Below are 27,362 nucleotides of genomic sequence, written 5' to 3' on the forward strand. Positions count from 1 at the left end.
CTTTACCTTTCTCTGTTTTTTTCACACGATCGTACGAAGCGAACAATCGCGAATTTCATATTTTCTTTTTTTATATTTAATTATTTAATTTAGTACAGAATGATCCTATCTCTTTCTATCTCTCTCTCTTTCTCTCTCTCTCTCTCTCTCTCTATCTCTCTCTCTCTCTTTCTCTGGCACTTGCGATTAGATAAATAAAAAAAGTTAGCTCATGATCACACTCGGTTTCCTATTTTATTTATTTATTTATTTATTTATTTATTTACGGAACAGATGTACCATTTGTTTAAAAAAAAAAAAAGTTTTGGCACAGGATTACGATGTTGGTCCTCCTCGCATAAGCAAAAAAAAAAAAAAAAAGAAAAAGATACAATAACACAATTGAAATAAGGGATGTATCTTTAATAATGAAATTACATAAATACATACGTATGTATGTATGTATGTATGTATATATGTAAAATCAATACGTAATGAAATAATTTGATATTAGATGATAACTATAGTAACCACTGTAAAACAACAGAGACATTTTTTCAAAGGAAACGTTACGAGATAGGGGGCAGCTCTTAGATGCTCCGTGTCTTCATCTATTGAGCTTGAACCAACAGAATGATCCACCTTCTTTGTAAAATTGACAATAATTAATCCTGGCTCGTCTAATTAGTCCTTGCTCGTTTCCCTAGGGTCTAAAGATTGTTACGTCATCTGGAGATTTAAAACAGTGTCTCATTGATCTAAATCGATCATGTGTTATTATTTTTATTTATAGGAATAACCTACTCGTATTATCAGTCCACTTTCCGATAACTACTGTATTATTTTCTTTCCAGGCTATCTCGAATGATCGAATGTGAAATCAGTTTGATCGACTAGCAGTAGCAATAGTGTACTTGGGACAGCATGATAACCTCTGCTAAGCTGTTCCGCTTGAATGCCACAAAAGAAGACGCCCACGTCGAAGCAGAATGTTGCTTCGGTCCAATAGCAGCTTGATCCATAGCGTAACTCGATCGAAAATAAACGCAAGAAACAAGAACGTCGACGTTGAGGGATATGTGTAACGATTGACGTAAGCTAAATGTACCTAACGAGGTCGTGGCCTAGGTAAAGGTTGCATATGTTGTTGTGGCTGTTGATGTAGTTGCTGTTGCTGTTGCTGATGATGATGATGAGAATATGGTCCAGCTCTAGATGTTGGTACAGGTTGAACTCGATCATTTGGACTTTCATCTAAATTTAATCCTGCCACCAGTTGAGCTATCTCTCGATCCTTCTTCTCCTCTTTGGGCAATGCGTTACCGTTCTGCGCACTGAAACCCAAAGAAGCTAAACTACCGTGACTCCTGCTACGATGTTCCGCGCGAATGCTGTAAGAAAAGGCCCGTTCGTTCAAGTGACCTTTCCGCCGATAAATCCCGGTACCAAATCGTGACTCGTTTTCCGGACTATCAGCCGATTTTCCAAGCTCGGTTGATGTTAAATCGGCGTGGGAGGCTGCTAATCTTCTAGAAGCACCTAGAGTAGAGCCTTCTACTTCGGAATGCCTTTTACCTCTGTTACCGGCAGTCCCATATGTTCCGCTTGGATAAATGGCCGCTGCGACAGGAGGTGGAACTACTGGGAGTGGAGCGTAAACTGGAACAATTGGTGCTGCTGCTGGGATCGGTCTTAGTCCTCTGGGATGATGTTGATGTCCTTTTCTCGGTAGTGTAGCGGCTGGTACCAATAAGACAGGTGCTGGTCTAGCTAAAGTTCCAGCAACGGATCGACTACTAGGTGGTAATGGATGTGGATGATAATGTTGTTGTCTAATTGGATGTCCAAGAGTATGATGACCGTGACCGTTGGTATATATCCCTTGATGTACCTGATGATGCTGCTGCTGTATCGCGTCTTCGTGCAACGCTCGAGTCTTCAACTTCTTCAATTTTTTATTAGTTTTTCTCCTGGTAGCAGAAGAAGTAGATTCCTCGACCAGCAAAGGTTGAGAAGGTGGAGGAGGTGGTGGTGGCGGTGGAGGAGGTGGTGCAACCAATTGCCGTGGTCTGGAACCTTTAGTACTCCTCAACGTTCCTTGTTCTTGATAGACACCGTCCATCTCGTCACGGCCCCTAGCCCAAACCTTATGATTCTCATCACCATTGTAAAGACTAAGATCGTCCGTTGATGAAGCATCCAAACGATTAGCCTGTGGATTGTCCAGAGTCGTGCTGGATCCACCCAAAGTATGATACAGACTATTGTTCGACGGATTCCCAGTTGTCATTCCGTTCGTTGTTCCTGTTGACGGTTCTAATCCTTTAGCATAACTACTATCAGCATAAGCATGGAAACAACATCTCACTAGGGCGTTGGCCGCCATATCGCGCTTGCAAATGAACGCATGACATTCGAGGACCTTGATACCGGTCGTTCTTCTCAAGACGGCCGCGAAGAGCGGCGGATGATTGGCGCTCGGCGTCCTAGCGAAAGGCGAGTCGAGAGGCAGAAATCTTGTCGTTGAGGAATCCCCGTTACCACCCTTCACATGTCTCACAGCAGCACAATAGTGAAGTGCTTCAATAGGAAAGAACCTGGTGACCTTCTTGCGATGTTCATCGACGTTCTCCAACAGCAAACCGTTGCTCCATACACTTAACCAGGAGTCAATCCCACGAGCACCCAGCGCTCCTTGTTCTGGATATAATTCTCTCAAAGGTTCTTGAACACCCAACAAACCTTCTTTACTGGCATGAGGTACCGAACTACCAAGATACAATACTCTGCACCGGCAGTACGGTGTAGCTGTTTCTTGATTAGCACCCCGCATTCTTTTAATATTTCTAATAATTTAATACCAATGAAACTTTGCAGGTAATTGGACCAGAACACTCCTCAATCGAGTATTCAAGTCACCACAAATTTAGACGAAACACTGGATCACTCTGCCATTTTCTTCCAATTACTTAAGAAAAGATCAGAAAAGGAATCTCTCTCTCTTTCTCTCTCTCTCTCTCTCTCTCTCTTTTTCTCTCTCTTTCTCTTAATAATACACAACAAACTTAACCAGACACTTACACAAAAGAGATAGAGATTGTAGGTATACCAAGTGCTGAGTTGCACTACACTCACGATTACGCAGCCACTTTCCAAAGACGACGACAACGATGGATTCAAGTAGTTGCAAAATAAGAGGCGTGCTCCGACGGGACTCAAGCAAGCAAGCAAGCAAGCAGAGAGAGTCGCTTGGATATTTCGCAGCAGCTGTAGCCGCTGTTCGCTGAGATCGGCGTCAGGCCATTATGGCCGCCTTCTTACGGGTCCCCACTCTATTCTGAATCTTGCCTACCTCTGTCTCTCTTCCTCTTACACGTTCTTAACGTCTCGTCCGTCCTCGTCGGTCTCATACGACGTTCCTACCTTCGACTTGCTCGCACCTTTTCTATTCCCCCCACCTCCTCCCCTCTCCAGTTCCCACTCTCTGTCCCTCTCTTTCTCTCTCTCTCTTTTCTTCGGTATGCGGCGTTCCACAGTGGCGTAGTCTCCTTCAAAGAGAATCTCTCTTTCTCTTTCTCTCTTTCTCTCTCTCTCTCTTCCTGCACGTGTAGCCTCGTGATCGCAAACTCGCGGCACGTACCGAGGAGTCTGCTCTTCGAGCAACGCACTATTAGATTGTTCGCATATACACACACACGCACACATACACACACAATGATGAGAAGATTATACAGACCGATACTTCAATAGGAATTCGAGAGCTGCTACGGTGGACTTTGAGGAATCCAAAGGCGCGGCCGGTAGCAGGCACACGTTGTACTTCCACTTGGTGGGCCACATTGGGGACCCCTGAAAAGGAAAAATGGCTGACCTGCTGTACAATTTTGTCTTCTTATGTAAAATTTTAATCGCTAGGTCTACCCTCACCTGCTTTAACGTTTCTAATACTTTGAATCAATTGATATTGCACTCTCACATAAACACGCGCACACACATACACACGCACAACACGTAGAAAGAGAAAGAAAGAGAGAGAGGGAGAGAGACACGAAATGGAGAGGATGTGTATGAATTTGTACGCGCACGCGCGTTCTACCGTAGCGTTTGAAAGCAACGAAAGAGACTCCTAGCTTCTACCGGTATACTCGTAGACTGAGAACGGCTCGTGAAGCGTGAGACTTCGCTGATCGTACCCCACTCTTCCTTTAACACACAGACCCCTCTCTTTCTCTCTTTCTTTAGTCTTTTCTTCTTCCTTCTACTTCTTCTTCTTCTTCTTCTTCTTCTTCTTCTTCTTCCTTAGTCTCTGTCCTTTTTGCTCCATGATTCGTCCGGGCACTCCCTACCTACTACCTTCGTGTGTCGCCTGTATCACTACTACTAATACTGACTATTATTAATACTACCTACTACTACCTAACTACCTACCTTGTGCGAGAGAGTCGAGACCCTCGGGCACGTTGTTCTCGGGGTGCTCCCAAGAATCGTGTCGAAGGAAACGGACGATCTTTCGCCTGGTTTCACATTGGAACGTTAATTCTACGTATTTCTTTATTTCATTTCTTTTTATTGTTGCTGTTGTTGTTATTGTTGTGTTGTGTTCCTTTTTTCTCCTTTTTCCTTTCTTTCTTTTTCCTCAATGATCTTTGAAATGATGGTATTAAATAATCATCTAGATTATTTATCTATCATCGAGATATATGCATATCACTAATTGAATACATTGAAAAGACTTTCTAATTTGATTAGGAACAATGTGTTAATATAGAAATTCAATGGATTTTTAGGTAAATATCTGGGTGTCTATAAAAAGAATCAAAGGAATTCTCTTCAAGATGAAACAGACGTGCACGTTGGTTAGATCGGTTGTATGAATGTAAACGATAGCTGGTTTGACGTTAAGTCTGCCACGCTTCGTTGACCTGCCCTTTATAGGTCAACGATTGTTGCCTTGGTATATAAGAGAGATATAAAAGAGAAATGAAGATGGAACCGAAGACTCTAGTGATTCATTATAGTGATCTCTTTTCTTTTTTTAATTTTTTTCTTTTCTTTTCTTTTTTTTCCTTTTTTCTCGTTTCATTACAATACATTTTATTGATACATTGTATCTAATTTTAAAGATACAACTGGACATTAGGTATAATGATATAACAATAATGAATTATTAATGAAATTGGATAGCCAGTGAAAATATAAAAATGAAAATAATGATGTTATTAAGTCAGAGGTGAAGGAACTTGTTCGTTGAGTGACGAAGAACTAGAGAACGGATACTCTCTTTGAGAATCGATAGGAGCCAATTCGAGGTCTTGAGGTCAGGTCGTCTACAGAGGATACTCCCTCCGTTCGTTCTCCTTTGTACCGTGACTGTGAAGGCGAAATCACGAATATTCTCATTGCGCAACTTGAACCAGCATATACATACATACATTTATATATATATATATATATATATATATATATATATATATATACGTACGTGTTGTGACGAGAGAAAAGTGGAGAGGGGGAACGTGGGAGGGTGGGGGGAATTATTTTCAAGAAAGGTACAAACAAGGTTCCTAGGTCGTGGAAAGAAAAGTCTCGAGGACAGGTCGCGTGGGAAAGGTCTAACTTCCTTTAACAGCAACATTTTTCTTCTTCTTTTTCTTCCTTTTCTTCTTCTTCTTTTTCTTCTTCTTTTGATTGGAAAATTAGATAGGCTAAATCTTTATACCTTGACATTTTCTTATATCTATATCTTTTTTTTAATAATTACTCTAATAATTTAGACTGATAATTTTAATTAATACATATCTTGTGTTTTTTTTTTTTTTTTATTTTATATATATATATATATATGATTATTTTTAAAAAGCTAATATATAACTGATGACTTTTTTTTTCAGGTAAGAAAATTTGAAGTTGTAAAAATGATCAACGTTAAATATAAATAAGAATTATTCTATTGTTCATGAATTAATTTCGATCAAATTAATTCGTTTAACGATGTTTAAATAGACAACAAAATTGCATATACACTTTCATAATAAAATTCAGTGGATTGTTTAAAAATTGAAGAAATACAAGCGACAATTCTCATGAATATAGACCTTAAATCCGTCAACATTCAATAACAAGAATTCTTTATTGAAAGGTTTCGCGTTCTTGATATATTTTTTTTTATCAACATGTACTAATCTATAAACGTAAGATTTCCTATTGTATATATATATATATATTTTATTTAACTCTTAAGAAATTCTTTCGTAGAGAAATATTAAAGATTCGTATAAACGAGAGATAAAAGAATTCTCGTTTATTCGAGAGAAGCAGAACTACAAAATCGTTGATATTAGCATGAAAAAGACAGAGTCGAATTCTCTAGCAGATATTTTCTTTTCTTTTTTTTTTCTTTATCGAGGGTGTCGTCCTTCGAATCCCGAAGGACAACTGGTCTCATCCTAAAATCTTTCTGTTACTTTGAACAGATAATACTATGGTGTTTTGCACGTATGTATATATATATATATATATATATATATATATATAGCGTTTCGTTTAAATATTGACAGACATTTAAATATTTTTATTTATCTATATCCTAGAACGATGATGAAAATCTTTATCAACGTATACGATCCCTATTGCCGAAACTCTTTTTCCTTGGCAACGAACCAAAATGAATAAGTCGAGTGGGTCAGTGGGTCGACGTCACGTTAATTACGAGGAATTCAACTCGCCTCTCGAATCTCCTCACATTCTGCCATCGTCACCACCATCACCATCAGTAGTACCATTACCACCACACCCTTTACCGGCCTTCTCATTACCTTTTCCGTCGTGCGGAATACTTGGGATTCGTGGAAGATACCGACGGTATAACCATGGCTTCAATCGTGAGACATCTTTGAAGATCGTGACACTAAACTTTTAACACTACGATACTTTTCATCTGTTAGAGTGAAATTAACTTCCGGTATAACCGTTATGAAGCTATACCGTTCATTGTTTTTAACGATGGATCCATCATCTTTCTCTCCCTTGTTCCATCTAATAAGAAAATAAGAAGATAGCGTTTCTTTTGATTGCTTCAGTCACGCTAGATTGACGATGAAGATGAAAGATCTTTCTTTACTTTTTTTTTTTTTTTTCTTTTTCTCTTTTCTTTTTCGCTATTCATTCTTTTTCGATCATTGTTGATTGTTATCTGCGAACTATATTCTCGATAAGATATATACATATATATTGAACAATTGAAAATTGGTTGTATTTCTTTGTTATTTTCTTATACATTTTTTTTCTTTTTTTTTTTTTTTTTCTAATGACGAATGTACAAACTTGCAATTGATTATATTACATGTTAATAAATTTATTATATATTTATATAATCGATTTGTTTATATATATATATATATATTTATATACATACATTTATATATATTTATAAACTTTAGTGGAAATTTGATTAGAGGGAAGACGTTAAAAATCTTTGGAAGAAAGGATTCACACAGAGTATTCTATTTATAGTGAGAGCTATCATAGAAAACCGGTCTTAAAGTGGAAATTGTGATATTAGGTAATAAAGTCTCCTCTATTCAGCGGACGACACGAAATTATCCCCTTAGACTTCCGGCGCAATACAAGTAGTACCGTTCTTAAGGTATTCCAGACGATCTTGTAAAATGTTCGCAGGAATTCACTAGACTATCTCATATGTATGTATGTATGTATGTATGTATGTATTTATGTACAAATGTATATACGTACGAGTCACGCGACCGCGATAAAGATTAAATTGTGGAAACTTTTAGTTGGGAATTTCAAGAGAACGTTCCCATCCTGCCACGTCACCACCACTGTAAGTACCTACTTACTTATTTCCTTTTCTTTTTTCTTCTTCTTTTTTCACTGTGAAATCAGTCTTTTTCCCTTTTTTCTTTTTTTTCTATCTTTTCTTTTCACATGATAGATCTTTCTTGGCGTATTTCCTGTGAACTTTGCTCGATTAAAGTTAAAATCTTATCTTTGGGAGAAAATACGTGTCTTTTTCTTTTTCCTTTTCTTTCTTTCTTTCTTTCTTTCTTTCTTTCTTTTTTTCTTTTTTTTCTTTTTTTTTCTCTTTTTTTTCCCAATATTTTCTCATCAGCGAATTTTTATTTTAAAATGTTTGTAATAGTTTTTGTAAGTACATCTTTTATGTACCGTAAATGTATGATTTGTTTGACGGTCAATACTCAACTCTTCCTTGAATAGTTTCTTGAAATTTAGTTAGGAATTTGTTAAGTACCATCTTCTCTTGACGTGACCTTGCTCTTTGTCCAAGTTCCAAGAATCTTCGATAATTTTCAATCCAGGTATTGAAATCTTAGGTAGAGTTGGCGGTTGAAGAATTTGAAAAAAGGAAAAAAAGAAGGAAAAAAAGAAAAGAAAAGAAAAAAAGAAAGAATTGCATAGACTACTCTATGATTCTTAGGTGCAAGAAGAGAAAAAGCATTGGCAGCTTTCTAAGAATGCTTTCCGTGGTGATTCGAAAGTTTTATGTAAATAAGAGAGGCGAGGTCCTCGACGTTGAGACGTAAAACAGTGTACTTAAGAGTCGTCTTGACATTTTAAATAAAAACTTTCTTATAATTATCAGCCTTTGTTGTCTCGAATTGAAATGATTTTTATGACTTTTAATTATTCAGAATAGAGAAAGTGATTTTTCTTTAATGTCTTTCTATTTATTAATATATAAATATATATATATATATTAAATAATATCTATATTTAATATGAAATATTAAATATCTAAATAATTATTTTTATTTGTATTTAAATATACAAATAAGTAATTAATAATTGTCAATATTAATTGATCAAATTTATAAATATATATATTTGTATCTATTCATAATAATATTATATATAAATGTATATATATATATATATATATATATATATATATATATATATATATATATATATAGTAATTATAATAATAAATATTTATACTTAGTAACTTGAATAGAAATATAACGATTGTTTGATAATGTATTAACGTTACAAAGATATTGTAATGATCATCGAACACATATAAGAGAATCATAAAAGGTGCATTGTCCCCTATGATGCATGCAAGCATTGAAATTTCCAGCTCGTAGAATAACGGGAGACACAAACGCACGGCGAAGCAATGATCTCTAGTATTCGCATTGTTGGCAAATGCACGTCGTTCACTTTTACTAACGCGGTCAAGCTAAATGCTTCTACGATTATTCTCTCTGTAACAGGTGCATTTATTACTTACATTTATAAAAAAAAAAAAGGGCAAAAAATTTGCCGCTTATAAATTAACAATTTTATTTACCGTAACAATTCTTTTTTCAGATATAAAATACGAAGAGTATGAAAATGTTAAAAGGAAGAAATTACAAAAAAAAAGAAAAAAAATATAGCAACGAACACGATCATTTATAATCATATGAAAATATTTAATTTATTTATTAATTTTCAAATTTATCAAAAAAGTTGTACGATTTTCAAAATAAATTCGGATATACGCGTGAATCATTCTTCTGAATATATGTTTACATTTAAAGAACATTTGATCGTGCAGACACTCCGTACTTTAAATTCCAAAGGAGAAGAAATAAGAGATAGATAGATAAATAAATAGATAGATAGAGAGAGAGAGAGAGAGAGAGAAGGGGGGAAGGGAGGAAGAAAAAGTAAGAAAAATTCTTTCCCGTACACAGATTGAGAGCATGGCAGTTCACTTCCGACACGTAGTGAGTATAGTATCCGCTTTTCCGTCACGTAGTTTCTGCCTTTAGATAGTCACGAGGTCAGGACTTGTAGTGACTTGTCGTGACTATTGATGGCAATCTGCGAGCATTGACCACCGATCAGGTTAACACTCAATCGTTAAAATGTCTTAAAAATATTTCTTTAAAATAAACAAAAAAAATATTTTAAATACATTTATATATATATTATATATATATATTTACAAAGAGAGAAAGAGAGAGAGAGAGAGAAAGAAATCAGATTTCTAACAGTATTTATTTTTAGGTATACAGCTATATAGCATGCATTAGACGCATTCAAGGTCGATCAAGAGAACTGGAGCATGTTACGAGGACTTCTGATAAGCGTTGCAAACTTGCCGTAATTATTCGAGGCCGTTTCTTTACTTGCTCGTTGAAAAGAAAGCCTGTTTTTTTTTCTCTCTTTTTTTCTCTCTTTTCCTTTTTTTTTTTTTTTTTTTATCGTATATGAATACGAAGATAATTTGAGGAGATTATTAATGAATATTTTTTTCTTTTCTTTTCTTTTCCTTTCCTTTCCTTTCTTTCTTTCAAGATTTTAGTTGACGTTCATAATTCATTCAAAATTTATAAACCAGTTGTATTATATTGTTTTGTTGTTTTATTTCTAAGCTTTTTCGTATCGAATAATTTCACGCAATTTAAAGAGCCACGGTCATGGGAAATAACAACGATTATCTTATCGATCGATCGTGATCAGAAAGAACAACGATGAATCTCCTTCTCTCGACTTCTTTATTTTCAAGCTTCTTCACAATTGTAATTCAACGATGTAACAAATTGACGGAAGTGGCATTAATTGCTATTGTCTATCTAATATTATTTACTTTTTGTATTTTAATGATATACATTTTTTCCAATCTTACCTATCATAATTATCTTTTATTTCCTTATTAAACGTTGATATATAGCTTTTAAATCGAGATTCACCGAGTAGCTTGGTATTTAATCAGGAAGTGTTTCTTCTCATATATAAAGATAACGTGTGCATTGTCAGAGCCCCTATACTATGAGTTGATATAGGTGAAATACTACACGATAGTATTTTTTATCAGGAAGATTATTCGATCTATTTTAATGTAGAAAGCGTTAATGGATGATCAATTAAAAAAAAAAAAAAAAAAGAAAAAAAAGGAAAAAAAAAGAAGAAAAGGAAAAAGAGAAGAAAAAAATGATTTCACCACTATGGTATTCGTGTAGAGAGGATAAGTGGTATTTATTTTTTTTTTCTTTCTTTTTTTCTTTTTCTTTATAGAAAGTAATCGGATCATCGATTAAAAATTTGTTGAACGATTAATTTATTAACTGGGATTGAATAACGTTCGACTTCTTTTTTTTTCTTTTTCTTTTTCTTTTTTTTTTTTTTTTTTTTTTTTTTTGGTTTATATATAACCGGCAATAGATAAAGTCATTTACCAATCTGTTTGCCAAGATAGTATGCAATTACAACGGTAATCGAATTGTTGAATTTCATTAAGAGTCAGCCTCTTACACACCGTGCGAATTACATTACATTACTTACTCGTTGCTAACCGAGGAATTCTATAGAGGTTCTTGGTACCGTTTTCATACGTCACCGTAACGGTCACCCGGTATGCAGACGTTCCATCCATGAGTGTGTGTAACGTTCCAAGCGATTGCATACTTCGTCAAGAGGAAAAACGAGAGAGAACGACGACGATTCGAACGTGTCGGTTTCGGTCTTTTGATTTTTACGAAATACAACTGCATCTTGAGATATTACTCTTTGCTTTATATCGCGTGTTACGCGCGATGAAAGAAGAATCGCGTAACATCTTTCCTCGTGAACGAAAAAAAAAAAAAAAAAAAAAAAAGAAAGAAAAAAAAAAGAAATACTCTTTCTGCGAAGACACTGCATTTCAATTTAAAGAAATATTTTTCATTATTGCATTGTCGTAATAACTCATAACTTTTTATTTATTCGATATTAATTAATTTAGAAAAATCGTTTTTTCTTTTTCTTTTTTTTTTTTTTTTTTAATTAAAAAGTAAAAGTAAAAGTAAAATTTCAATGAAACATTAATTATATATATGTATATATATATAATTAATATATGTATACAATTCATAAAAAATTATTATTATAAATAATATTAAAAATGTTATAGTAGTTATAATCATATAAGATAATCAAGTATTATCAAGTATATATCTATATAGATATTTATGTTTGTAATACTTGATTGATCATTGGAATGTCCGGTGGCAAAAGAAAACGGTGCATCGAGATCGTGTTACGTTCGGCCACACCACCAAGAGAATGACTTTCTATTCATTTGTTATTCGTATAAGAGACTCGGTATATCAAACAATGCAAAGTGGTCACTTCCTGCTCTGCTAACCGCGAAAGTAATTTACTATTCGAGCGAGTACACGGTTACCCCGTAATCCACAAAAAGAGGCATGTAAATCATTCTTCTGGAAAAAGTTTCGAAAATTTACACAAACATTCTTTTTCTTTCATTTAAAATAAGCAAAGAGAGAGAGAGAGAGAGAGAGAGAGAGAGAGAGAGAGAGAAAGAAAGAGAAAGAGAGAAAGAGAGAGAAAGAGAGAAAGAGAATTAGTAAATAGAAAGTTTTAGGAAAATTCTTGACATAGTTAATTATCTAATCGTTAGCCTTAGGGACCTCTGATGTTTCTTAGAATTCAGAGAAATCGAGTCTATTGAATTATTTATTTTCAATTAATTTTATTCGTTGTTTTATAACTTTTTTATTAGACTTTTAAAGTATTTTTCAAACAAATTATTTTCATCGAATGAACACAATTCAATCTATTCGTCGTTATTATTATTATTATTATTATTATTATTTTTTTTTTTTTTTTTTTATTACGTTCACTTCTTCAAGTGTATTAAAATAAATTTTCTTTTTTTTTTCTTTTTTTTTTTTTTTTTGTTGTTGTTTTCTCTTTTAAGACATAAATCACACCCACAATCACGGAGAGATCATCATGTTAAAATGCATCGCGTCGATTCGTGCATCGAAAAACATGAGTAAAGTATAAAGAATTTCGTAGAGAAAGTAGTCGACATTAAATATTTATTTCGACCAATGTTTCGGATTTCTTCTTAAGAATACTTATTTTACGTAAATTTTGTAACTTTTTCGAATTCTTTCTCTGTCTCTCTCTCTCTCTCTCTCTCTCTCTCTCTCTCTCTCTCTCTCTCTCTTTCTTTCTTTGTATTTCGTGAGAAGAATTATCCAATGATTTCTTCATTGAATAAATAAATTTATCGAAATCCTCGAAATCGGATTAAAAAAGGAGAAAATCTTGGAGAATAAATTGACTTGTTATTAAAATTATTATTGTTACTGTTATTGTAGTTATTACAATTTGTTGTTATTATTATTATTATCGTTAGTCTGGCATCTGGCGCATAACAATATAATACGTAATCTGTAGTTCACGTTAATTATCAACAATGATCCCTCTCTCTCTCTCTCTCTCTCTCTCTCTCTCTCTCTCTCTCTTTCATTAACGAGAGTTTCCTCATTTATTATAACGAGAATGACGTTTGATCGTCATGAAAATATTTTAATTCTATCTTTCAAATTTAAAATCCTATATTAATATAAGATCCTATTCGTTATTTCGAATGAACATAACTATTAACAACAATTTTTCATTTGTTTACAGATCAGAATGGATGTGAAATATTTTCATCTTTTGAACGAAGAAGGTACGATCAAAAAATAAAAAAAAAAAAAAAAAAAAAAAATAAAAATCTTCAACGATTGCTAACTCGATCGATCGATCGATAAAGTAGAAAAAAAAGAAAGACATCGTTAATTAACGATCATTAATGTTAATTGACTTCGTCAGTAAGGATGTAACGCAGCTAATCCAAGTCTAGGTGGTTCTGCATAGCTGTGACGATATCTACCGGGTGTCGGGACAATTTCTAACGGTGGTCTGGCACTTTCACGATCGAGTCCAGGGTATCTCTCATGTTCTGATAATTCCTGATAAGTCGTTGCCCTTGCACGAACTTTTTCACGTAATTCTCGTGTGTATGCTCGGTCTCGAAAGTCTCGTGACTGAAATATTATTAAAAATTAATTAATATTGAAACTTTACAATGTAATTATATACATATATATATATATATATATATATATATATATATATATATATCAATTTAATTAATAATAACAATGATTTTCAATTTAGAACTTCTTTTCATTTAAATTCAATCATATATGATGACTTGATGATAATAATAATCTATATATAACAATTTATATATATATATATATATATATTTTTTTATGAAAATGTAGACTTTTATTTAATAATTTCTTCTATTTTCTAATTCTAAGACTTTCCTTTTAACATAAATACTTTTAATTATATCATAGATCGTAAGACAATTAAATTATCATTGTCTTATTGATTATTCTTTAATAACAATTGTGTTGTTTTGTCAGATGAAAATGAAAATGATTAGAAAGATCTCTCACTTCTCGAGGATCGATAGAATTCCTCTGTTCACGAAACTCTCTCCCAACAACTGGATTTTCATAAAAACTTCTCGGTCGTGGCCTAGTCGTAGTTTCCGATTCAGATGGTTGATCTATTCCATAATGATGAGTTCTAGGTCTTGGTCTCGCTCGATAAGCAAGTTCATTCTCTCGATCAAGCTCGGTATGACTTCGTCTGATTTGTTGATGATCGTGCGCAGGCGAAGAATTCACGTTAGTTTGATGTGAACGAATAGAACGATCCTCGTGAACTTGTCTAGATGATTCCACCCTGTCAAAAGATCAAATAAGAAAAGTAATTAACAGTTGTATCATGGATTGATTGACTTAAGAGATAAGAGAAATCTCTAACTTAGATATGACGTTTAGAGAAATGTCATAGTAGAATGAAGAAGGGAAAACTAAACCAAACCAAATACGGTGAGAATGAAAATGACTACGTGACACATCTTAACTTTTACAAGAGGAATAAATCAACTCGTTTCCAAGGAGAATCTGGTTTATCCTAAGAGAAACGGCGACCTTTCACCAGGCCAGTTTACTTTTTTTTTTTAAATTCTTACTTTCCTTCGATCAACAACGAATTGAATATAAATACGTTGTTTATTTATTATCGTAGGAGGATTTTACCTATGAACATGATGATGACCATCTGACTCTCTCTGCCTGGAGAGGACTGGTCTACCGATAGCTTCCCTCTCCATGGCCCTGAACATTTCTTTAGCATCTTGGAACCTCTCTCTTGGACTCGTCACTTCTCCAGGATTTACTTTTGGCTGATACTGAGGACTTGGTGATCTTTGTCTCAATTCTGGTGCCCTACGATTTCTATTACAACCAGGCGATATACCTCTCGTTGGTTGTTGCTGAATTGGATGTCTTTCTGGACTTCTAGGTAGCCTTGGTAATGTCAAACTCGAACCAGTAGTCTCCACGTCTGGGAAATAATGACTTTCCTCTGTACCAGCGCCCCAATCGTCATCTGTAAATTAATTAATATCAATATATTATCCTAAATAATAGTTAAAAAAGAAATTTGAAGATTTGAGGTCAATTTGTGGAAAGATGATGAAAAAGTAAGGTGAAAAGATCACAAACGAATCTTTCCTCTGAGATATTAGAAACTCTTTGGATAGACACATCATGTATACAAACAAACACACATACACACACACGCACACACACACATATATATCGAAGAGAGGCATGATATAAACGTTACTAGATAAAATCTCTAGCATCTCGGTCAGTAAGGTGACTCGAGAAAACGCGAGTCAAGGCAAATCGGTCGAGTAGAATTCTCTAGAGAAGAATCCGAGAGAGGTCACGAAGAGATTTAAAGTGTGGACAGGTAATGAAATAAGAGAGAAAGAGAGAGAGAGAGAGAGAGAGAGAGAGAGAGAGAGAGAGAGAGAGAGATTAAAGACGACGATATCTTTTTCTTCTTCTTCTTCTCCTTCTTCTTCTTCTTCTGCTTTTGCTTCTTCTCCTTCTTCTTCTTCTTCTTCTTCTTCTTTGAGTTTCTCAATAAGACACGAAGAAGGCTAAAGAAAGCCTCAGGCTATGGGCCGAGAATGCGGAACTTCGTGTTTGGCCTCCCACGAGCTCGATTAACGTACGAATTTTCTTGGATTCCACATTAGTCCTGGTCAACATTATAGGAAAGGATATTGTATCATAGTAATTATGATCTCCAACATCATCATTATCATCATCATCATCATCATCATCATCGTCGTCGTGGTCGTCGTCATCGTCGTCGACGGCGCCGTCATCGTCATCGTCATTGTTAGATTTATCGTAATCGTCTTCTCTTCTGGTCATTACTATCATCGTCTGCCAATGACCTCGCTTCTTTCTTCATGCCGTCTCGTCTTTCTCTCGAACGCACCTCAAAACCACTCTTTTGCGCAATAATTTCTAGCATAGAGAAAGAGAGAGAGAGAGAGAGAGAGATAGAGAGAGAGATAGAGAAAGATAGAGAGAGAGAGAGAGAGAGAGAGAGAGAGAAAGAGTTGGAGTGCCGTTACCATACTAAGTTCTTAGTGTTAAAGGTTGTTGAGTCGATTGACTAACATCTTCTCAATATCAGGATGAAACTAGGATAAGTGTTGTGTGTGATTTTATCTTGCCTTTATATAAATTTAATTTATACATTCCTTCCTTTGAATTAACTAGAATGAATTATTTTTTTTCTTTTTTTTTTTTTTTTTTTTTTTTTTTTTTTTTCATCATAAGCTGTACGTGAGCATAATGAAGGGAAAAGAAAAAATTACTACTAAAAAACAAAAAAAGAAAATTGATCTGATCAGAAGTAATGAAAAAAAAAAAAAGAAAAGAAAAAAAAACCAACTCATCCCATTGCTCTGACGTAATTATTTTAATAAATACATTTTTCTTTTTTTTTCTTTATTATTATTATTATTATTATTATTATTATTATTATTATTATTATTATTATTATTATTATTGTTATTATCATTAATTTATTCGTGAACATTTTTGCAAGCAAATACGTGAGCAAGTGTTTCTCTTTCGAAGAAGAAGAACGGTACTGGAATAATAATGCGGAATCGATTTCACGGCGAGCTAACTCCCGTGCGACGTAATAATTTAATCGAGGTGCCTTCTGAGCGGGACAATTCCTCGCATGGAATCTAGGCAACGATGGTTTCACGCGACTTACCTATTACGTATCCACCTATACGTACGCAAATTGCCTGTATAATTTATGCGAGTCGAGAAGTATACCAGTCGAGTTATACTTATCTACAATCATGATTTGTATTCGATTAATGGAAGTAGGGATAGGCGGGGGGAGGAGGGGAAGAGCAGATAGAAAAGAAGAATAGTTGACATTGGAAAGCTTTGATCTACATCAATTGAAAAAGAAGAGAGAGCAATTTTTGTAGAGAAAAAAAAAAAAAAAAAAAAAAAAAAAAACGAAAAAAAAAAAGAAATAAGAGAAAAGAGAAAAAAGCGATCGAATAATAAATGCACTCGAAAAGCTCGAGAATGATCAAATGAAATATTATAAATATTCTTCGAATATTTTTCATTAATGAAAAATCTAAATATCGCGGTTGAGATGAAAGTTAATGGTCTTTACGAAACAGGCGAGTAAAAAAAAAAAAAAAGAAAAAAATGGAAGATTTCTTCGGAATATTTTCCATGATTAGATCTCATTAATGGAGAACCCAGAAATCCAGAAATCTCGTCATGAGTGGAATCGTACAATAACCTTGAACGTTCTCACAAGGAAACGGTTAAAAAAAAAAAAGAAAAAGAAAATGAAAGAAAGAATTTTCAAAGTGCAAATTGTAGATTAACATATGTTTCAGGCAAATAGAAATAATAGTTCGGGGATATGTATATAAATGTCAAATGTCATATGAAATATAGATATAAGATAAGTTTCGGGGATTTAACATTTGACGTTTGTAATATAATCGATAGCACGAGTCAATCCAAAGCTGGTTGGTTTTTGCGGTCGAGTAAAAGCCCTGGAATCGAGATACATGTGCCCGTAGGCTGGTACCTGTCGCTGACACGACGTCCTAACGGTACACCTTCCACTGTAACAGGTGCCCAAGCTTGGTGGTACTCTCTCTCTCTCTCTCTCTCTCTCTCTCTCTCTCTTTTTCTTTTCATCTCGCTCCATCACACGTATGTACAAACATACTTAAACACCGAAGTATATCTGATGTTAAGTTGTTACTGTTCCTTTTCTTTTTTCTTTTTCTTTTTTTCCTTGGTTTTTTTTTTCTTTTTTTCTTTTCTTTTCTTTATCATCGAAGCGATATTAGGTCAGTCGTCCATTAAAAAACATGTTTGAAAAAGAAAAGAAAGAGAAAAGGAAATCGTCCGTCTCTTTTAATTTTCATCTCGTTCATATATATATATATATATGTATATATATATGTACACATGTATATTACTGGTTTTTATTATCAAGAATTATTAATTAACATGGGAATCCTCGATTCGTATTATATTTTTTAATTAGAAGAAACACTTGAATTATAATAAACTTATCAATTTTCTAAACACGTCGTGTTAAAACTGAAAAGGATATCGCACCGTTCATTTCCGTTAGAATGTCGATTCGAATGAAGAAGAAGAGGAAAAGAAAAGAATATAAGAGGATAAAAAAAAAAAAAAAAAAAATATCAAGCATGTAAATGCCCGACACACCATTGGATTTTCGAGGTGGCTAAAGAAATTGGGTTAAGGGGTCGCTTCTCGCTTCTGCCCGGTTTTCTACGAGAGCCGATAAGATTCGTGCGGACACACCTGCCGAGCGAATAGAAAGCGTCCAAATTTCTGTCTTTTCAACTTAAATTCCTCATTCTAATGACGTTTGACATTTTCAAAAAAAAAAAAAAAAAAGAAAAAAGAGAAACTTGGAAAAATTTCAAGAACTTGTCGTTAGTAGTAATAACAATATTTTAATGACGAAGACAAAGATTCGATTCAATGACAATAAGAAAAGAAAAGGAAAGAAAAGAAAAGAAAAGAAAAATGTTATATCGAGGTTCAAGTTACAATTAACGACAGGAATTAATTGATAAGAAGTTCAAGACTAGTTTCGAGTTTGAAAGCTTGTTTGATCTTATAAACTCTCTCATACCATTCCCATGCATTAATTATAAAAATCGTTCTATCGATTCTCGTCAATTTCCTGTTGGTGATCCGCAAAAAGAAATAATCCGCAAGAAGAAAGAGAGAGAGAGAGAGAGAGAGAGAGAGAAAAAAGAAGAAACTTTCACTTTCCATTTAGCAAGATCTAACCACGGTAGCCATCATGATTATCCTCTCTATGTTACGATGCGTTCATTGGATCGATCAATCGATCGATCCAATTGACGACTTTCCATGAGTTTATTCTAAACACGCCAGAGAGTTACTTCGACCGCATAAGTGTATTCACAAGAGTACATTGAACCATTGAAGCAGAGAGGCCTCGATTTCTGTAGAAATCGTTTTTACCGGCTAATAGAACCACAAGGGATAGAAAAAGAGAGAGAAAGAGAGAGAGAGAGAGAGAGAAAGAGAGAAAGAAAGAGAGAGAGAAAGACTTTCGAAATTAATTTAGAGAGTTGTTTGCTTACCAGAAGAGGAATCTCTCGAAGGTCTCGAAGGTCTTGGACCTAAAGGATGATGAGATTGATACGGTGGAGGAGTAGCCGCACTATCCGATCCAATTCCACTGCTAGCTGCACTCCTTGTACCACCTCGATCAACAGTTGTACTACCACCCACTATGGTTTGATTTAAGCAACGCCTAAATTCGATACCAGCTAAGTTACCACGATGCCTGTGAACTGTGTCATAGTCACGTGGTGGTAACAATATAGGTCCAACGTCGTTGTCTCCTGAATTTCCACGACCTGAATGAAATAAAGATGGACATACATTGTCACTTGGTTTCATTCGTTTATTCAATTTTTACCAGCTTCTTACCTAATTTCGCTCTCAATTCGGCTGCCAATGATTCGTATATCGTTGTAGTTTGGATAGGATCATGTTTCAATTCTCCACTACCTTCAGATGATTCGGATTCTCTTGTACTTCGTCCATCGCTACCCAAATTACTTCGGATTCTACCTTCACCAGAGGATACTCTTGCTAAATTATCTGTTTGCGACGCCAATGCCTTCAGTTGTCCACCCAACAATTCAGCTGTCTCGACCGAGTCGCATCTGATCGAACGGAAAGTTTCGATAACGGTACTCGTGTGTGGTGAATGGATTATTATTATTATTATTATTATTATTATTATTATTATTATTATTATTATTATTATTATTATTATTATTGTTATTATTATTATTATCGAATCACATAATTGTAAGTAAAATGGTAATTAGAATTCATAAACTGGGCCAGTTTTTCCATAACAAATCATATTTATCTCGGAGAAACCGAAGGCCTCTGATTTTTTCAAACTTAATCCGTGAGAATATGAGAGAGTAGGTGGATTCCTCATCATCAAGATATAATGAAAAATACGTTAACAGCTCGTTATACGAAGTGGAAGGATAATTAAGTAAAATGAAGACCTATAATCCATAAGATCGAGCTGATGAACGAATCGACCTCCATCTTTGGAGAACGTATCTTTTTTCTTTATCCTTCATATTAATAATAATAATAATAATAATAATAATAATAATAATAATAATAATAATAATAATAATAATAATAATAATAAAAGCAGGAAATGAAAAGGAACCAAATTTATTATCATAAAAAAAAAAAGAAAGACGAAAAGTAAAAAAGGGAGGAAAAAAAATGTAGAATAGTTATGATAATAAATGAGATGAAAGTGTGATAACGAAGTCATAGACGAGTGAAGGCAGAAAAAGCTGTATAATCGGGCACGTTAAGGAACAATTAATATGATAAGAGAAAAAAGGAAAAAAGAAAGAGAGAAAAAAATGAAAACCTATATGCATGAACATGAACTGGATTGTTGGTGGCAGGATTTGGTAAGAGCAAAGTAGCTGCTACGATGTCTTCTCGTTGAACAGCAGCCAATACAGCATGACCTGGTACCAAATGTTTCACAGCTGATCTAGTAGAACCACCAGGATGAACAGTTTGAATGATCTTCAGACCCTTACTGCTCACCTATCGACAATAATGCTATTATTAATCGAGAAACATCGTTTAGGCGTTACTAGGAATGTTAGAACAATAAAAATAACATGTAATCGTCGTATCTCTATCAATTTGATCAAAGATAAACACGTATACGTTTTCTAATATTTATTCGTAGAATAATATAAATGTATTAATCTTATTCCATATATAATTGTATTATGAATCTAATAATATGAGATAATTTCTTTTTTTAACTATCTAATCAGATGTTCGATCGTAATTACGATAAAAAAAAATATGTATACATATATATATATATATATAGTTATATAAAATATTATTTCCTATAGGATGATATTAAAGGTGTGCCAATCTTATTTGATAAAATAATTTTATTTAAATTGAATGATTTAAAATAATTTTTCTTCTTTTTTTTTTTTCTTTTTTTTTTCCAAATCTCTCATCGAACGTTCGATTACAAATTACAATGAAAATATATCTGTATAAAGGTTTCGCATTTAAATAAGGAATGATTCAACGTCCATTCACGCAACACTATGGTTCATCAAATAATTATCTCTTATACTTATCTCAGTTAAGAGACAGAACATGAAAATCTCGTAAGACTAGTCTCTTACGTTTTGTTTCTTACGGTGACACGCGTGGCATTGTTCACGATAGCGGAAATGCGAACGACGTAATTACTACATCTCGCTCGACGATTACGTGCGATCCTCGTTTAAAAGGCCAAAAGAGAGAGAAAGAGAGAATGAAATAGTGAGAGAGAGAGAGAGAGAGAGAGAGATACGTGATAGGGGGAAATAACTAGAGAAAAGAACACTTTCAGAAAGAAGGCGTCATTTTAGCGCATTCTTCGACTACTTAAAGCAAACAACCTAAGCAATTAACAAGCCTGTCCATATTATAATCATTGTGATAACATTGCCATTGCTTTACCGATTTAAGTAAATTTTAGCGCATAGAATGATCCTCCTCCATCTTATTCGACAAAAGTTTTTTAAGACTTTCTCTTTATGACAGGCTTTTTGTAATTACACTTGCACAATAATTAGGCGGATCACTCACCGCTATTATTTCACAATAATAATAATGATAATGATAATAATAATAATAATAATAATAATAATAATGATAATGATAATAATAATGATCTCATTCTTTTTTCTTTTTCGCGACATTTACAACGCAACAGTATTTCGTGTTTCGCGAATTTATCCCAGACAAAATTTAAAATGATCACGTCAATTTTATTACGTGATATTCGAACTTTGATAAAAGTACGTATAGAAATTCGATTTATCATTTGTTTCGTTTCTTTTTTTTTTTTTACAATCTATTTATTAACTAATTCAACGAGATATGATTTAAAAATTAGATCACTTTCGCGATAATATATTCATTAATATTATCTCTCCCTCTCTATCTCTATCTCTATCTCTATCTCTATCTCTATCTCTTTTTTTAATTTAAAATCAATATATTTGATATAGCTGCACTAATAATATTTCATTTAATTATAAAATTAGATTCGTTTAAGTTATAAGTTGTTCTTCATTCTTCACGCGTTTTACACGTTTCTTTGCCTATCTTAAAGTATTACGATGATTTCAAATCGCCCGCGCTAACTCGTAACTACTTGAAGGGTGATAGAGAAAGAGAGAGAAACTAAGAATGAAAGAATGAAAGAATGAAAGAAAGAAAGAAAGAATTTCGCATGCCGTTTCTCTTTTCCCATATCGAAGACGCCTCGTTTCATTCGTCGTATGAAGATTCGGGTCAATGAATTCGTTATATATTAATTCTTCATAATTCATTAGCATAAATTATTCTAGTGGGTGTTAGTTAAGTGGCAAGGTCCTTCCCACGTATCTTATGACGTTTTATAGATAGATTAAATCATTAGATTGGATAATTATAATTTTTCTTTTTCTTTTTCTATCGATTTTTCGATTTCCAAAGATATTGGAAAATTTTCTTTCAAACAAATGGAATGGACTTTTGAATCACTTGAAGTCGCTTAAAAAATATCAATATATATATATATAGAAAAAGGATTAGATTCTTGATTAGATTCAAACGAATTCTATTCTCGTGTTAGCGTTAAGACCTAAATCATTTTTTTTTCTTTTTTTATATATATATATATATATATAAACGATCTTTAACTACCATAAATTTTTATTTTTTATGAACGAAACAACGTGATAGGAATGAAGTCAACGGAGGATTAACTTTTTTTTTTTTGCTTAATTTCCATTTTTAATTCCATCTACTTATCAATATTAAGTAGAGAAACTTAACGTTTGTGTAGAACTGTTTTCGATGTAAAAAGCTGAAGGAATGAAATAGAAATGTGACGTCAGGGAATAGAATTATCTCTCTTTCTTTCCCAATTTATATTTCTTAATTATCAATTTCATTCCCACTTTCTATGAAAATTTAAATACTTCAGATATATTCGTTTCTGATAAAGGGAATGAAGAAAAATATGGAACGTAAGAAGATAAGAATGAAGACGATATTGAGAATTACTTTTAGTCGACATCCTTTCCTTATCATCATTTCTAAATTTATCCCTCGTATCAATTTGAAAATATCTCGACTAGATTTAACTTTGGGTGAAAAATAACATGGCAATTTTCAGAAGTATCCGGTTTTTTGCCGGATCGGCAATCGTAAAAAAGGGAATTTTATGATATCTCCTATCTAACTTTCTCCAAGGAAAGAAAAAAAAAAAAAGAAAAAAGAAAAAGAAGAAGATGGAGAAGAGGGGGAAAGAAACAAAAAAGATTAGAGGATAGAAAAAGCGCAAAAATGGAAATAATAAAAATAAACGTAGAAAATTCGTAAGGCTTGCTTCATATCGATAAACAAACGTCATGTCTTAGAATATTTTCGGACGATAGGCGCCAAAACCGGATCTCGAAATGGTAGCGCTCACCTGTAAAGTGACCTTGAAAGGTTCTTGAAGTCGTTCTCGTTCGAGCAGGTAAGCTATGGCACCGGGCATCGCGTCCACACCCTTGGCCTCCCTCGCACCAAGATACCAAACGTAGTACGAGCTCTTCTTGACATCCTTGCTACCCCTCAGATGTAGGGCCATTACTCGCACTGATCTCAACGGAACAAAACGGGAACAAAACAAGAAGAAAAAAAAAAAAAAAAAAAAAAAAAGAAAGAAAATATTTCTTCCTTCGTCAAAAGCATCTTTTTTTTCTTTTCTTTTTCTAACTCGATTAAAAATTCTTTCTAAACATTTTTCTTTTTTTTTCTTTTTTTTTTTTTTTTGAAGAAGAAGAAGAAGAAGAATTTCAAAAAAGTTTCATTGGACGTTATAGGGTTTAAATTAGATTAGAATTCCCCCCCCCCCCACCCACCTCCAACAAATATTTCATTTTTATTAATTCTTTGAAAAATTTGAAAGAACTACGATCGGAAAGGACTTATGTCCTTCAAATAAGATATTTATTTGTAAGTATTTTTTCCAAAAAAAAAAAAAAAAAAGAAAAAAAGAAAAAGAAAAACAGAAAAAACTTTTGACAGGAGTTAGCGCAGGTCCTCAATGTACATAGCTATGTTTGTGATTGTGTATCGATTTTTTGTTTTGTTTTTTTTTTTTTTTTTTAACTATTTGATACATTTTCATTCAATATACGAGAAATTCACGTGTAATTTCGTTGGAAGAAAGATTATACTCCGGAACGAATGACAATGCAATACGATTCTTTTCAACTTTGTTCGATCTCTCGATTGGTAACGCTCCACTACTAATTCGATTTTATTCGCTCCAGATAGAACGAACAGTGGGAGGATGATAAAAATGAAAAAAAAAAAAGCCCCCCGAAACAAAACAAAGCAAAACAAAACAAAAGAAAAAACAAGGAAAGAGAGAAATAAAGAAAGAATGAAAGAAGTTAACAACGGAGAAGAAGATTTTTGAAGGAAAATGAAGCTTTTACCGGGTCTCAACACGCTGCTGCTGTTGCTGTTACCCGTCTAACATCTACCTTCCCTCTCTTTCTTTCTCTTCAACTGCTTCCTCGATTACTTTCACGCTTAAACCCGTTTCCACGGGACACGTTATCCATCTTGCGCTTGAATCGATTCTCACTATCAGAGACACCAAAAATTATTTCTTTCGGTTATTTAACGACGATTGACACAAACGACAAGAGAAGATGACCAAGAGGATTAAATTTTTTCTCTCGATCAAATATCAAGGATTTTATATTTGATAATAGAAAAAAAAAACAAAAAAAAAAAAGAACAAAACAGAACGAATTTGTCTGTCACTATCGGAGAAAAGAAACAAGAAAAAAAGAAAGAAAAAAAAAAAAAAAAAGAAAATAAGATATCGAAGGGAATATGAAGTAATGGTGATTTCAACGAATGGCACAGTCAAAGAGAGAGAAAAGAAAAGAAAGACTCGTCCTGATCGTCTTGTTAGCCTTCACCGAACACTTCGATCTAGACTCACCTTAATAAATGATCGTACAAATGCACCTTCTCTCTCTTTTTCTCTATCTGTCTCTCTCTCTCTCTCTCTCTCTCTCTCCCTCTCGCTATTTCTCTGTTTTCTTGCACTCACAAAAACGTGTAGGTGTGTATATCTATATATATATATACGTAAAAAAAAGAAAGAGAAAGAGCAACTGGTCTGCGCACGATGCACCTCGCGAAAACTGTGTGTAAGGCCGTCCTTACGGTATAAGCGAGTCTAAACTAAACGTAAGCACGGCGTCTGAGGTTTACGAGCTACGTACGAGCACCATCCTATGGTATGGGAGTAAAAAGAGAAAGAGAGAGAGAGAGAGAGAGAGAGAGTGAGATGGTGAACCCGAAGTGGGGTGAGGAGAGGGAGGGTAGGAGGAAGGGTGAGAGGAGGGGGGAGGACGGGAGAGAATCGAGCAAGCAAGAAAGACAGAGACGAATAGAGAACTCGAGAGTAGTCTCGTCTGACAGCTGTACAGTTCTGACTACTTTTCCACGTTGGTTTGCCAACTTGCATCGAATCACAGCAATGGTCAGTAATAACAGCAGGAACAGCAGGGCCGTTTGAAAATAATGGAAGAGTTTCGTTTTGCCGAAGAAAATCGATAAACGATATTAAAAGAAAGAGAAAGACAATGATTGTCCAAATGATAATGTTCTTCTTTTACTCTCTTTCTTTTCTTCTTTCTTTCCTTCTTTCTTTCTCTTTCTCTCTCTCTCTCTCTCTCTCTCACACACTCATTTTCTTTCTTTCTTTGTATTTTCTTCAGAAAAAAATAATTATTTCTATCGACTGTCAGACACACCAAATATGAACTATACTAACGCGTAACGCGTAAAACGTAGGACACGAAACACGAGTCTCTCGACTGAAGAGCAACAGCAGCAACGGCCACGACGGCTTCCTCCTCTCCTTTCGGTACCTCACTCACTGTTGAATCCTCCTCCTCCTCCTCCTCCTCCTCCTCTTCCTCCTCCTTCTTCTTCTCTAACTCCTACTACTCTTCTTTTCTCTCTCTCTCTCTCTCTCTCTCTTTTTCTCTTGACTTCGCCACACCTTCGCCACGATCGGTTCTTGATCGACGTCGTACCACGTGAAAGAAAGAGAGAGAAAGAGACCGGTCGAGTTCCAACCGGCGCCTTCGGATGGATTCTGTCCTGAATTCGAGTAGTCCGAAGCTCTCTCGCCTTTCCAGGTACCTTCTCTGTCCCTCTCCTTCTTTCTTTCTTTCATTCCATTCCCTCAGACCCCTTTCTTCATCAGAAAGAGATAAAAGAGAGTCAGTATCTATCTGTCCTTCTTATTCACTATACTATTCCCCACTCTAAAAAGAGAGAGGAAGAAAAAGTGATGTTGCACTTGTGTATCTCTCTCTCTCTCTCTCTCTCTCTCTCTCTCTCTCTCTCTCTTTCTATCTGTCTGTCTTTCTCTTTTTATTCGCCATACTCCCTCCCCTCAATCCTTACTCTGAAAAGAAAGAGGAAGAAAAGCTTATGTTCATCGTTCTCTATCTTTTTCTCTCTCTTTCGTATCTTGAACCCTCCCTCCTTTTCTTTGTCATCAGAAAGAGATACAAGATTCAGACTTGTTCCTCTTCATGTCCATCTATCCCTTTCTTTCTTTCTTTCTTTCTTTCTTTCTTTCTTTCTTTCTTTCTTTCTTTCTTATTCACTCTATACTCCCCACTCCATGAAAAAGACCCACTTGCTCTTCTCCATCCATCCTATTCCTTCTATCCACCATTATCCTTCTCTTTCTTATTCACCTCTTTCCCCTCTTTTAGATGGCTCACCAACCAACTGCTCCCTACCTGATACCTTTCAACCTTCCTTCCCCGCTACTACCACCACCACCACCACCACCACAACCACCACCATCACCACCGCCACCACCATTGCCATCACCACCATTACCACCACTACCACCACTACTGCTAGCTTGGCAAAAGGACGTCGCTCGTTCTA

At 34.4% G+C, this 27,362-nt stretch overlaps 2 protein-coding genes and 1 long non-coding RNA gene across 9 annotated transcripts; 1 reads left to right on the forward strand and 2 right to left on the reverse strand.

The window, feature by feature from the left end:
• Positions 1-221: 221 nt before the first annotated feature.
• Positions 222-4,504, reverse strand: LOC124953344. 4 transcript variants are annotated; one of them, XR_007102208.1, is made up of 4 exons: positions 3,907-4,481; positions 3,716-3,828; positions 784-3,627; positions 222-708 (listed from the first exon to the last, which is right to left on the reverse strand). XR_007102208.1 is itself a non-coding variant. In XM_047504581.1 (3 exons), exons 2-3 carry the CDS (start codon positions 2,810-2,812, stop codon positions 1,261-1,263), a joined length of 1,464 nt encoding a protein of 487 aa, XP_047360537.1. In that variant the 5' UTR covers positions 2,813-3,828; positions 3,907-4,504; the 3' UTR covers positions 1,119-1,260. The 4 variants fall into 4 exon arrangements, 2 of the variants coding, with proteins under 2 accessions (XP_047360536.1, XP_047360537.1); XR_007102209.1 differs by having other exon boundaries at positions 222-689; positions 784-3,828; XM_047504581.1 differs by lacking the exon at positions 222-708 and having other exon boundaries at positions 1,119-1,313; positions 1,402-3,828; positions 3,907-4,504.
• A 4,467-nt stretch (positions 4,505-8,971) lies between these two features.
• On the forward strand, positions 8,972-10,167 carry LOC124953551. Its single transcript, XR_007102251.1, has 3 exons — positions 8,972-9,236; positions 9,334-9,734; positions 10,018-10,167. It is a non-coding gene; the product is annotated as an uncharacterized LOC124953551 (long non-coding RNA).
• Positions 10,168-12,907: 2,740 nt separating this feature from the next.
• LOC124953548 lies at positions 12,908-26,361 on the reverse strand. Of its 4 annotated transcripts, XM_047505077.1 has the most exons (9): positions 25,384-26,343; positions 24,866-25,016; positions 23,848-24,017; positions 20,728-20,912; positions 19,743-19,981; positions 19,391-19,669; positions 14,910-15,261; positions 14,259-14,550; positions 12,908-13,835 (listed from the first exon to the last, which is right to left on the reverse strand). In XM_047505077.1, the coding sequence occupies exons 3-9, from the start codon at positions 24,007-24,009 to the stop codon at positions 13,617-13,619; spliced, it is 1,728 nt and encodes a 575-aa protein (XP_047361033.1). In that variant the 5' UTR covers positions 24,010-24,017; positions 24,866-25,016; positions 25,384-26,343; the 3' UTR covers positions 12,908-13,616. The 4 variants fall into 4 exon arrangements, with proteins under 4 accessions (XP_047361033.1, XP_047361034.1, XP_047361031.1 ...); XM_047505078.1 differs by lacking the exon at positions 24,866-25,016 and having other exon boundaries at positions 26,224-26,361; XM_047505075.1 differs by lacking the exon at positions 24,866-25,016.
• Positions 26,362-27,362: the final 1,001 nt, after the last annotated feature.

This window comes from Vespa velutina, chromosome 12 (genome assembly GCF_912470025.1).
Source record: "Vespa velutina chromosome 12, iVesVel2.1, whole genome shotgun sequence".
Lineage (NCBI taxonomy): Eukaryota > Metazoa > Arthropoda > Insecta > Hymenoptera > Vespidae > Vespa > Vespa velutina.